The sequence below is a fragment of the Trichosurus vulpecula genome, chromosome 8 (genome assembly GCF_011100635.1).
Source record: "Trichosurus vulpecula isolate mTriVul1 chromosome 8, mTriVul1.pri, whole genome shotgun sequence".
Lineage (NCBI taxonomy): Eukaryota > Metazoa > Chordata > Mammalia > Diprotodontia > Phalangeridae > Trichosurus > Trichosurus vulpecula.
Window position 1 is genome coordinate 13316692 of NC_050580.1, and position 12311 is coordinate 13329002.

Below are 12311 nucleotides of genomic sequence, written 5' to 3' on the forward strand. Positions count from 1 at the left end.
CTAAAGTTACTGTTTTCAGTTCCATCTGGCCTCAGTGGTAAAGAAATGGGGCAGGGAGGTTGAAAGGAGACAAAACCCTCACATTTCTAGGGTGCCTTTCTGGCAATGACCTTGGGAAGTAGCTATTATTATCCCATTTCACTGATGGCACAACAGAGTCCCATACAACAGAGTCTCCCGTCGCTGAGCCTAGACTCTGCTTAGGTTACTCTCCTAGTCTCTGCTGGCCTCGGCTGAGTTCATATCGTGTCTTCCAAGGGGTCTGCAAAAGGATCCTGGTCCCCTTAGAGGTGCCACAGCTAGAGTCTGGGGAAATGTTCCCTCTTGGTCCCCACCCTGCCCCTGACTCCTCCTGGGGCCACCAGGTGCCACCTGGTGCTGCCTGGTCTTTTAAAACGGGAAAATCATACTTCATCACTTTACAAGGTTGCCAGGAGAGGTGATGGGTGGTTTGGCAAAGCGTGCAGAGTCCCAGATGAAAGGCAGCCAAGATACCGTGTGCTTTGTGATGACAGGAGCATTTCTGGCTCCTCCCGCTCCCTCCTCTGAGCCCTGGCCCCTTCTTGCGCCTTCGGGGCAGGGAGGGAGCACGGGCTGGTTCCAATCTTAAGGGGAGCCTCTCTCCAAAGCTGCTCTTTGCCTTGTTTCCTCCTGCGCAAGGCTTTCCTTGGGGACATCTGTCTGCCAGCAGGGCAGGGTGGGGGGAAGATTGCTCCTGGCACACCCCAGCACAGGACCCCTAGAGGACTTCTTGGAGGCAGTGGAAGCCGTAGCCTGGGGAGTCCTGACAGTGGTCCCAAAGTGAGGAAAGAAGAGGTGTGGGATTCGAAGCCTGACCTGGCCACTTTCTGTGTCACCTTAGACAAGTCACTTCACCTGGCTGGCCCTGAGAGGGGTGAGACTAGAAAGCCTCTAAATTCCCTTCCAGCTTACAATCCACGAGTCCTCACTAGCTGTGTGATCCTGGGGGTGTCACCTAAAGGAAAGAACCTTGGGTCTGGAGTCAGGGGACTTGGCTGGCAATTTACCGGTTGTGAGAGCCGAGGCAAGTGATGTTCCGGCTCTATCAAATACAGGGGTTGGCTAAGATGTTATTTAAGGTTTCTTCTGACCTTTGATCTATGGCCCCTCAGGAAGATGAAGGACTTGTCCAAGGTCACCCAGCTGGGTGAACTTAAAAGGGGTAGTAATGACACTGGCTGCAAACTGGAATCCCACCGACTCCTGGCAGGGCTGGCCCCTCGGGATGTTCTGGGAAAAGAGAGCTGGAAGCCATCCAGAGCCGCCATCGGCATGCCTGCACGCCTTTCCCCACCTCCCCAGCCATCCCAGGCCAGTGAAGGGAAAGGTGCAATTACTCCTCTGCCTTCTCTCCCTCATCCTTCTCAGAGAGGTTACAGATTCCTTCTTGGGGAGTTTGTTGCCTGATCACTGTCATGGCCTGGGGGGATGGCTCTTCCTCTAAAGGCATCTCCTTCCTCTCCCTCTTCTGCCCTCCCCCCTCACTCCAAGGCCACTGGACCCTAGAAGGACCAAACCACTATTTGCACCATTTCAGGGACCCTGGGAAAGACTGGCCCTGGATCCAGGCCTTCCGTTGTGCTGGAGCCCCATAATGCAGAGCCCTGGGAAGGCTTGGAGTCATTAGAGATGTGGGCCTGAAACCTGACTTAGGCTTCTGACCTGTCAAATGGCCTGACCACGGGCAAGTTGCATGTCTTTGAGCCCCCTCTAAAATGGGTGGTCAGCACTAGACTAGCGACTTCTTCCGTAGTCAGCAAAGGTAGACAAGGACAGACCCTTCTCAGAACTGGGTTTTCAAACACACAAAGTATGTGGGATTACAAAGGACACTGATTATATTGAAATACAGAGATCAATTTTTTAAAACATTCCTCAGGATGCCAGGCTAAGACTACCTCAATTAGATTGTCCCTACGATCCCTTCCAGCTCTGGATACTACAAAGACACAAACCCCTAAAACATTGCAGCCAGTTCAAATGAAAGGCCTCCTCTTTATGTCTCTGGGTGGAGGGAAAATCACCAGCTTGTATAATTACAACCAGGGAAGGAATGAAAAAGGCGCATGATTAAGATGATTAGAGCATACGGCTTTGCTCAGATGGGTGCCCAACACTGAAACTACTGTCTGGCTGAGCCCCTCCCCTGCCCCCAACCTTCCCATTCAAAGAGGAATACGCTGAGGGTGAGGGTTTGCAGGCAACAAGCAGGCTCTTGCTTTCTGTCCATCCTTTGGTTCTTAGAGGGGAAAGGGGAGCAGAAGCAGGGAAGTATTTTGTGAAAAGCGTGGGAGGGCAAAAGATGGGTGTCATCGATGCTGGTGGGGCTGGAGGAAGGCAGGCTTCTTAATGCTGAACGGAACCAGTGATTCTGGAAAGCAATTTTGAATTACGTTTTTAAAAAAAGTGACCAAAATGCCCATGCTCTGGGATCCAGAACTCCCCCTATAAGGAGGTCAAAGGCAAAAAGAAAGAGCCCAGAAACTCCTCCCTGGCAGTAGCTTCCTTTATTGTGCTGAGCTGATGACGATGGCAGGGCCCCAAATCCCAATTCACCCTTATCCTCCATCCTGAAACCAGTCAATTCAGCGGCTTTTGCCCTTTCTTGGCAGTTTGGCTCCTCCCTCGAGAGTCCTAGACACATGTGAGGCAGATTCTTCCCCAGTGGATGACAAAGAGATTCAAGACCCATTGTAATCTGCTTCTACCCTATCTTTCCTTTTAAAATTCTGAATTTAGCCAACACTATATAATATTCGCATTTACTTCCATCAGAGAGGACTGTCCATGAAACTGCAAATAGCTTCCATAAAGCTTGCTTTTCTTCTTAAGTATATAATAAATCCAACCTGACACTTACAGAGCCGCCTCACCTGCCCATGATTCCTCTCTTTTTGTTCATGTATGTTTGTGGGGAGGGGAAGGTAGGAAACACCCTGGTACTGGGATAGGGAGGAAACGCTATCCCTCCCACTTCCCATCCCCATTAAAAAAACAAAACCTTTTGTAGCTTACATGCCCACTGAAGCAAAACAAATCCCCACATTGGCCACATCCCCAAATGTATGTGTCATTCAGCATTCTGAGCCCATCCCTTCTGTCTGTCCAGGGCAGGGCCCGAGCTTCCTCCTCGGTCTCTAGCTGGCCCCCACCTGGTTCACAGACCCCAAAGTTGCTTCGGTGTGGTTGACACTGTATTATTGGTTCTGCTCTGGTTCACACCAGTCTTTCCAGGTTTCTCTGAAAACGTCGCTTCCATCATTTTTCACAGAGCGTGTAATAAGTTGCTCAGCCATTCTCTAATTGATGGGCACCCCCCTTCACACATATGCACAGACGTACTCTCTGAGCTTCTCAGCCCGCATTTTCTCTGGCTGCTTCTCCAGGCCTAGAATTCTCTCCCTCCCCATCTCTACCTCCTGTCTCCCTTCAAGACCCCACAAAATCCCACCTTCTACAAGAAAAGCCTTCCCAGGTCCCTCCAATGTCAGGGCCTTCCCTGGGTTGATTATCTCCAAATGATCCTGTCTATAGCTTGTTTTGTACCTCGTGTTTGCGAGTTGTCTCCCCCATTAGACTGTAAGCTTCCTGAGGGCAGGGACTGGCCTTGTATCCCCGGGGCTTAGCACATAGTAGGTGCTTAATAAATGTTTGATATACTTTGGTACACAAGGGTCCTTCTTTCTCTGATGGCTGTGGAGTCTAGGCCTGGTCACCGGGCATGCCCACTTGAGTGACTCTGGGGGCATCATGGTCCACCCTATCTTTTGGAGGCAGCATGGTCTACTGGGTATTGTACTAGGTTCGAATACTGCCTCAAACACTCACTATCTGTGTGACCTTGGCCAAGCCCCTTTCCTTCTCTGCCTCAGCTACCTCAGGTGTGAAATGAGAGGAGGAAGGGTTGGACTCTTGGTCCCTTCCAGCTCCAAACCTAGAACTCTGTGACCGTCCTACACGGTTTCCTCCCACCTTCCAACCAGCTGATCCCTTGAATACTGGCCTCTCTCTGCCCAGTGCTTCCCCATCTGCTCCCGGCCATCCCTGAATCTGGAATGCCCTCCTTCCCCTGCTTTGCCCTCTGGATTCTATTCAGTCTTTAGTGTTCTCATCTGTAGAATGGCATGGACTCTTGTGGACGTACCTTGATGTGGGGGTGCTGAGCACAGGTGGTCCCCCAGACACGGGCACAACGCTCTTCCTTCCTGTGCTCGTAGAATTCTGGGTCTCTCAGGATGGCCACCTTCCGTCCATCATATTCCAGGGCAAACTCGCTGCAGCCCTGGAGCCGCTTCCTATCATCATCAGAGACTGGGAGAACGATGGGAATGCTCAGGTTGAGGACACCATCTGTGGGAAGAACCCAGGGAGGTGTCAACACACAGCACCTCCCACACCCGGTGGGCCGTGCCTGGGCTAGAAGGAGACAGAGCTGGGAGGAACCTCAGCGGTCATCTAGTCCTACTCCCTCATTATACAGATGGGGAAACTGAGGGCCAAGGTCACCCAAAGATCCCCACCTGGAGCTGGAAGGGTCCTCAGAGGCCTCCATCCAAAGCCATCCAGGTGCGGAGCGCTTGGGGTCCTAGACTAAATCCAGCCTTCACACCACGCTACCTGGACAGGAAGGGGGGGCCAAGGCCCTCCTGAAAAGTCCCCCAAAAGAAGCCAGGAAGTCCGAAGCTAGCACTGGACTCTCAGCATACTTCTAGTGGCTCAGGGTCCACGAGGAGCAGGGCTCCTTGGTCCTGGACTTCAGGGAGCTGTGGAGAAGCGGATGTAGTCTGGGGCCCAGGGATGTAGCATCAGAACTCATCAGTAGCTCTTCAGGAGCCTTTGCTGGCAGAGCCATAGGCCCTGCCCTTGTGATCCAGGAGAATCTCAAAGAAAAGACTCTCCCACTCACAACCTGGGTGACCTTGGCAAAGCCCCTGGCCTCCTTAGACCTCAGTTTTCTTATCTGAAAAATGGGGGGGGGGTGTTGAACTCCTTGGGTCTGAAGAGTCTGACTTAAGGTACATTTGGCTTCTTCTAAACCAACCCTGTACTAGAATTGCTGCTTCCTCCTCTTCTGACTGGTCCTCACCAGGCCTCTGCCAGAGGGACCCTGGGCAGGCCTCAGAGCCTTTGTTTTCAGCTCTGTACCTGGGGGTTTGTGCTTCCACCCTCCTGACAGAGTGGGATGAGGAAAGTTCTTTGGAAGCCTTAAAGCTTTCTAAAAACGGGGAGCTGTGATTATTTTAATCATACAAGAAACAGTTTTAAAAAATCAACTGACCTTGCTTGGCTGATCAGCACGGCCCCCAACACCTGACCTGACTTTGTGGATTGGTGATTGAATGAATTTTAGCACGGGGAATACCCTTGCATCACAAAGACCCTTTCCAGTGACACCATCCAAGAGTCATCCAGACTACCTCAAAAACTCCTGTGAGGTCCCCAGAGTGGATTGCAGGAAGCCGCATGGGACTTGAGTCATAGCATCACAGGGCTTAGACCTAAGAGCTCTCTAGTCCAGTTATCTAGAAAACTCCTTTATCCAGAATACCTTGGTCTCCAAGGGTGCTAGATAATGATGCCTTAGTATATCTCCCCTCATAATTCAATCTCCCTCCCACCCTTTCCCCCATTCCTGGTACATGAACAAGGACTTCTTGAGTTGATCATGCTTTGAGGGGTGATGTCCTCATCTGTATCCAAATCCATGGTCCTCATTACTATCCATATGACTGCCTACGTCCCCACCCTTCTCTCAGCCTCACTTTCTCATCTGTAAAATAGGAGAGCTTGGAGTAGGTGGTCTCTAAAGTCATATGCATCACTAATCTATGATGAAGGTGTGGAAAGAACACTGGAGTTGGAGGTCTGGGTTTGTATCCTGGCAAGAGCACTGACTAGCTGTTACCTTGGGGAAATCAAATTACTTCTTCAGGCCTCAGTTTTCTTCTCTGTAAAATCAAGGCATGGCAAACTATAGCCTGAGGGCAAAATCCAACCCACCTTTACTTCTGTATGGCCTGAGAGCTAAGAATGGTTCTTCCATTTTGAAAAATACAATAAAACTTTATTTTAATGTATAAAAACCAGTCTTAGCACTACCCTCCTAAAACACAGTGAGCTTGGACCCCCCATTCCCTGCTCAGAAGGAAGCATGCAGGCCTGCTTGGGGATCACCAACCATACTCTGGAAACAGGCTCCAAATGGAACAGGGCCCAAAAGGGCAGGACAGGATTTGGGGAGCAGTGTGATGGCCCCCCAAACTGAGATAAGATGCCTGTGAGCTGGGGCGGAAAGTCTCCTGCAGAAGGTCATTGACAAGCATTTTAATAGGGCTTCTTGCTCAGTAAAGGCCTTCATTGCCCCAGAGTCCCCAGAAAATGGTGTCTGGGGAATGAGGCTGGGCCCTTTCTCCTCCTCTCCTCCTTCAGGAAGTAAATTAAAGGTGATCTAGTCCTGCCCCTCACTATACAGCGACTGTCTGAGGGTTCACAATGATAAGAGGCAGAGTCAAGATTTGAACTCAGGTCTTTGCCGTCCAAATTCATCTCAGTGTACTATGCTAGGGTCCTTTTCAGGGACTTGCCCATGGTCCCAGGGGTGATGCAGGTACAGAGCCAACATCTGAACCATGTCTCTAAGTCCTACCCTCTCTCCTCCTCACCTCCACTAATAACAAGGGGAAACCAAAGGTCAAGGACATTTTCCATGTCCGGTCTTGCTCACTTGGAACATGTGCCCCCTCCCTCTTGGGACCATCCCAGAAGCTTTCATTAGTGTCCAGTTCTGTCATTGTCTATCAGTTGATGGCTTGAAATTACTTTCATGCAAAATCACAGTCTGCCACAGAAGCAGTCCTGCAGTTCATGCAGAATCCAACCAGATGTTCCCACTTCAACTCCCATGTAAAACCAGCTTGACCTTAAAGGTCTGAAAAAGCACAAGAAAAATGGTCTTTGGGCCCAGTGACCTGAGAGGAATGACAGTGTGGCTGACAGCAGACAAAAACCCCTCAGGGCTTCTCCCTGAATCATTCTGAGTGCAGAGGCCTTCTTCTGCTGGCCAGGGATGGCACAACAAAGCACAGCTACACAGACCCACTGATTTCCTGAGCTCGGCTGGCCCAGCTCTTTGCCCCACCCCCATCCCCACTGCCTTTGCTCTGCCATAGCTGGTTGGATCATGAACTCCGATCAATAAGCACTGGCTCATTCAGATTCATTTTTCTGTTGGTTTTTTTTTGCGATTAAAAAATTCTAGTTCCAATTAATGTAAAATATCTAATTATAATAATTCGATTACTTGGAAAGTTATTAAAGTACATACCAGGACAGGTCATGCCTAGGGAAACATAAACACAATTAACAAACATGTTTTCAGCCCCCACTGGAATCATTTCAAGACAACAGAGAGCTCATTGGGAGCTTCCCCAATGTATCTAGCACACCCCACCACATCTGGAAGCCTAATTGTTCTCCATGACATTAAACCTGATGCACCAAGTTGTAGGTTGGGAAGACTCGACCAAGAGAAGACTTTGTGCCCCAAGGGTGGCCATCTGCCTGAAAACAATGGCAGCCCATGGTAAGTGGCCCAGTTTCATCTCAGTGGAGGAGCTGAGGTAGGTGGTTACTAGACCCTGACTTGGGGGAAGTAGGTGTGGATACATTCTGACCAGAGTATCCTGGAGCCCCCCAGAAGCACTAGCAGCAGCGTAAAGATGGCGGCTCACTGGTGGAAGCTCACAGCCCCTCACCAAGCTCTGACCCTGATTGCCATCCTTCACTTGAACTGATGCAATTTCTGACTCTCACCGTCCCATTGGATCTTCATAGCCTTCCCCTCGGGAAGTTATTATGGGTCTGCTTAGACCATTTTTCAGGAGACTGAAGCTCAGAGAGAATATGGACCTTGTGATTGTTTGGGGGCAGGATTTGAACCATATCCTCCTGACTTTTCCTGCTATGCCAACGCTGACGGACTATGTGGACAAATTACTTTTTCCCATGGCACCACAACCATAGGGGCTGCTAATTCTTCATCGTCCTTTTTATATCAAGCCATAGTTTTGCAAGGCTGGAAGTCTTCTCTCTCCACTGATACCAGGTGACCAAAAAATGTCCCTTCCTCTTTTTCTCAGGAAACATCTCCTATGCTTGTTGATCATAGAGAAGCTGTGCCCCTTCAAGGGGGATACAGAGATATCTCAGGAAGGCAGGTCTGAATGAAGCCCTGGGCCCCAGCCCAGCCACCCTCCAGCTCAGATTGACCCTTCCACCTGGCAGCCACTGGGCCCTCTGCTCTAGAAACGGAGCTAGTGTCAGGGGGTCCCCTGAGCAGGGAGTCTCTGCCACAGGGCAGACTGTGGTGGAAGGAAATCATTTTATGGGCAGTAGAATGGCTTGGACCCAGGTGAGTTTCTGAGAGCTTGATCCTTTGTCAAGTCCTTTGTCCAAGGACTTGAGTTTCCTCTGTCTAGGGCTCAGGCAGCTGGCTTTACATGAGCCTTCAGGGTGAGAGTTTCACCTGCTGCATTGTCTTCAATGTACATACGCATACATTCATATATGTGCATAGCATGTATATATTTGTCATATGTTGATATATGTGTGTTTCTGTGCATGTGTGTGAGAGATTCTAGGGGCCTGGGGTCAAGGGCACAAGCCCCAGAGCAGCAAATGCTCATTCTCAGCCTGCTTTGGGCTGCTGCCCACGCAGCATCCACAGGAGTGGTGCCGAGCCCCCATCCGGGCTGGGTCTCACCCAGCCTCTCCCAGCCTTGGTTGGCAGCTCTGCCAGGAGATGATGCCCCCAATGGCCCTGAGCTTTTCAGAGAGGCAGACCAGGTAGGCATAACAAAGCAACAGAAGGAAAACTGCCCAAAAGCTTCTCTGCTGGGTACAGAGGGCAGAGTGTGCTTCATCTTCAGCTCATGGTCATTATGACTTTGAATTAAATCCCTGGAGGAAGATGGCAGGACATGTTGGCAGCTCGATAGGGCAGAAGGAGCCCAGGCTTTGGGGGCAGAAGACCCAAGTTGGAGTCTGGCTCTCTAGCCTTGTGCTGGGGGCAAGCCTCAGGTCCTTCATCTGTCCAACAAGGGGGTTCCCTACCAGCCCTCAGTCCTGTGATCTTGTACCCAACCAGGTTCAAAGCTTGGAATGTTGTGGTAAAACAAGTCACACTGGCCTTGACCAAGACCTTTTTCTGCCCCACAATGTTTTCAGCTCAACCAAGAATATTTCTCAGGGCCTCTGTAGGCTTGGAAGGAAGGGATTCCCTTCTTCACCCCCATCCCCCACGATAAGAAATAGTAGGAAAGAAGAAATCCTACCGTCCAGCAAAGTGTCGAAGTGCATCACTTGCAAAAACTCCTTCTCCCGCATGAAGCCTTTGAGGGGCGTGGCCCAACCTTCGCTCAGCACCTGGACCCACTGCAAATCGAGCTGCCCAACAGAAAGAGGTGGGTGAATGGGGTGGGGGGCCAGTTCTGCCCTTGGGCCAGCCCTCCACCCCGGGCAGTATCCCTGGGTGCCAGCTCTGTCCTTGAGGCAGCCTGCCACCCCGGGCTGTGTCCCTGGGCGTTAGCTCTGTCCTTGGGGCAGCCTGCCACCCTGGGCTGTGTCCCTGGGCGTTAGCTCTGTCCTTGGGGCAGCCCTCCACCCTGGGCATTGATGAGGACGAGCAAGGGCACTCACCTTGGTGATCGGTAAGGAAGGCAGCTTCTCGGCTTCAGTCCGGGCCAGGTCGAGTTGGTTTTCGGGGACGAAAAGCTCGTGGATGCCTTTTGTCACCGAGTGGGGCACGATGGTCTGAGGCCAAAGGGACACAGAGACACCCAGCATGAAACAAGAGGATCTCAGAAGGCCGGACGTCCACAAAACCCAGACACACCCACCCCTCCGCCAGCTCGTCCCCTCGGGGAAGCCCCTACCCACCTGCTCCTGAAGCAGGTCTACCACCTGCTGCACACAGTCGCTCACAGACCACAGGTTAGTTTTCACAACCAGTTCAGGAGTTTCTGGCTTTTCATATTCAGAGTCGATTCCTGTAAACCCTGTAAAGCAGGACAAAGGAAAATGGCTTTCACCAGGAGGTGATAATAACTTCATCAAAGGGGAAGCCCTTGCCAGGGAAATGGACCAGAAATAAGTGCCAGTGACGATTCTTGATCTCCAGGTAACACACTTAGGATGGGTGAGATAGTACTTGTGCCCACCTCCTTTCCCGATATCCCCGCTCCTTGGGGGCGCACATTGTTGTCCTTTTTTAATTGGGGCAGCTAGGTGGTACAGTGGGTGGAGTGCTAGTCTTGGAGGCAGCAAACCTGAGTTCAAATCTGGCCTCACTTAACCGCTGCCTGCCTCAGTTTCCTTATCTGCAAAATGGGATACAATAACAGCACCTACCTTCCAAGGCTGCTGTGAGATAATATTGACAAAGTGCTTAGCACAGTGCCTGGCACGTAGTAGGCGCTCTATGGAAATGCTAGCTATTTATATATCATCGTCCTCATTATTCTCATCCCACGGTGGGGTGTGTCCCACTCCCCTTTGTTAAGTGCCTCTGTCCTGTGTGCCAGGCACTGTGCCTGGTGCTCTGGCTAAAAAGGCAAAATCAAAATTCTTTCTCCCGTATGATTTTGAACTGTTTTGGTCTGGAACTGAGAGCTTAAAACCCAGAAATTCCTCAACAAAAAACAGGAAGGACATTTTCTTTTGGATGGCTTCCTGAGTTTCCTGAGTTTCCTGCAGACTGGCACCCACTCAGTGCCGTATGAGTCAGGTCACATCCTAGGCTTCTGGGAGCTGAGGGTGCCAGGGTCCCTAAGAGGCAGGATCTGAGCCCAGCTCTCCCGGACTCCATCTCTACTCCCTCTGACACAGTCTCACGTGGCATTTAGAATGTGGATGCTGTCTTTCTTTCCACCTGGGAAACGGCTCTTTTCCTTCTCCCTGAGAATGCCCAAGTTTCCAAGTGAGAATGGGCCAGGGAGGCCCCCCCAGCGCAGCCTGTTCTTGAAGGGTCTATTGGTGGCCACATTAATGTCATTATCATCATTAGATGTGGAGTTGAAAGGAAACCTAGAGAAACCCACCATCACAAGTGGCAAGTAGCAGAATTTGAACTCCAGACCCCTCACTTCCGATCTGTGATTGCATTATAGGATCACCTATTCAGAGCAGGAAGGGACCTTGGAGGTGACCCTTCATTTTATAGGCAAGGGGAAGGGCCTCTCAAGGTGGCGTGTTGTCTCCTGGTGCCTAGCACAGTGTCTAGCACACAGAAGGCACCTGAGGGCTGGAATCTGAGCCCACTCGGTGGTTGGACTCTAGGTCTGCCATCCGCTCCATGATGGATGCCTGCCCACTGCTTCCATCTTACACAGCTTGGGAGATGGCCATTCATGGCTTCTTACAGTGCGAGAAGAGGGAAGGAGACACTGGGAAAAGTCTCCCAGAGGGCCATCCTACCTTTGATTTCCCCAGCCCTGGCTTTCTTGTAGAGCCCTTTCACGTCTCTGCTTTCACAGATGTTCAGAGGGGCGTCGACAAAGATTTCAAAGAAGGGGAGTCCCGCCGACTCGTGAATTTTACGAGCATTCTCCCTGTCCTGTAAAAAACAGAAGATCACAGTGAAAGGCATTCACACCTCCAGGGCCAACTTGGCTTTTTTGTTTCTTTTGATTATTTGTTTGTTTTAAAGTGAAAGTCAAGCAGTTAGCAACTGACCTCTATTGAGCAAAGCCCTGGGGGGGACATCAAGGCTATACAAAGAGGAATGAGGCATAGTCCCTACCCTCAAAGGGCTTAGACTCCAAAAGCCACAGACGCTAGGGGCTGCAGCAGAAAACTGCCCACAGTGGGTTCATAAGAGCGCTCACAGACATGCCCCAGGAGCCACGCGGCTCGTCCCTCCTGGAGGCTTAGGAGGCTGCAGCTTGTTGGCTTCCACAGAGCCCAACAGCCCCAGAACCCGGCAGGGCACCTGGAACATCTCATTTCATCAAAGGAAGGAGAAGCTGGGCTGCTTGGGAGCTTCTCCTTCGGAGCTTAAGCTCTCCCCATAGTAGAGAACACGACATGGAAGAAGGGATTCTGGCATCGGGCACCCAGGACCCCAAGAGGGAAACAGGAGAGAGATGAAAGGCCCCTGGGCTCCTCCACGCGCCTCCCAACCAGACCCCTCCTCCTAGTCAGGGCCCAAGGGCCCTTTGGTCACAGCTCCCGAAACTCAAGAATCCCAGCAAAGGTAAAAACCTAGGAGCTTTTTCTGCTCCTCCTTTCCTCTG

General features: G+C 51.1%; 1 protein-coding gene across 2 annotated transcripts in view; it reads right to left on the reverse strand.

Moving 5' to 3' along the window:
- Positions 1 to 12311, reverse strand: part of PAPSS2 (3'-phosphoadenosine 5'-phosphosulfate synthase 2) — a 79160-nt gene that overhangs the window by 6284 nt on the left and 60565 nt on the right. Inside the window, exons 4-9 of one of the 2 annotated variants that reach the window (XM_036736193.1) lie at positions 11494 to 11632; positions 9958 to 10076; positions 9718 to 9831; positions 9354 to 9465; positions 7346 to 7360; positions 4166 to 4371 (exon numbers count right to left, since the gene is read on the reverse strand). In XM_036736193.1, coding sequence (XP_036592088.1) covers positions 4166 to 4371; positions 7346 to 7360; positions 9354 to 9465; positions 9718 to 9831; positions 9958 to 10076; positions 11494 to 11632 — 705 coding nt within the window. The remainder of the gene's footprint in view (positions 1 to 4165; positions 4372 to 7345; positions 7361 to 9353; positions 9466 to 9717; positions 9832 to 9957; positions 10077 to 11493; positions 11633 to 12311) is intronic. The other variant, XM_036736194.1, reaches the window with a different exon arrangement.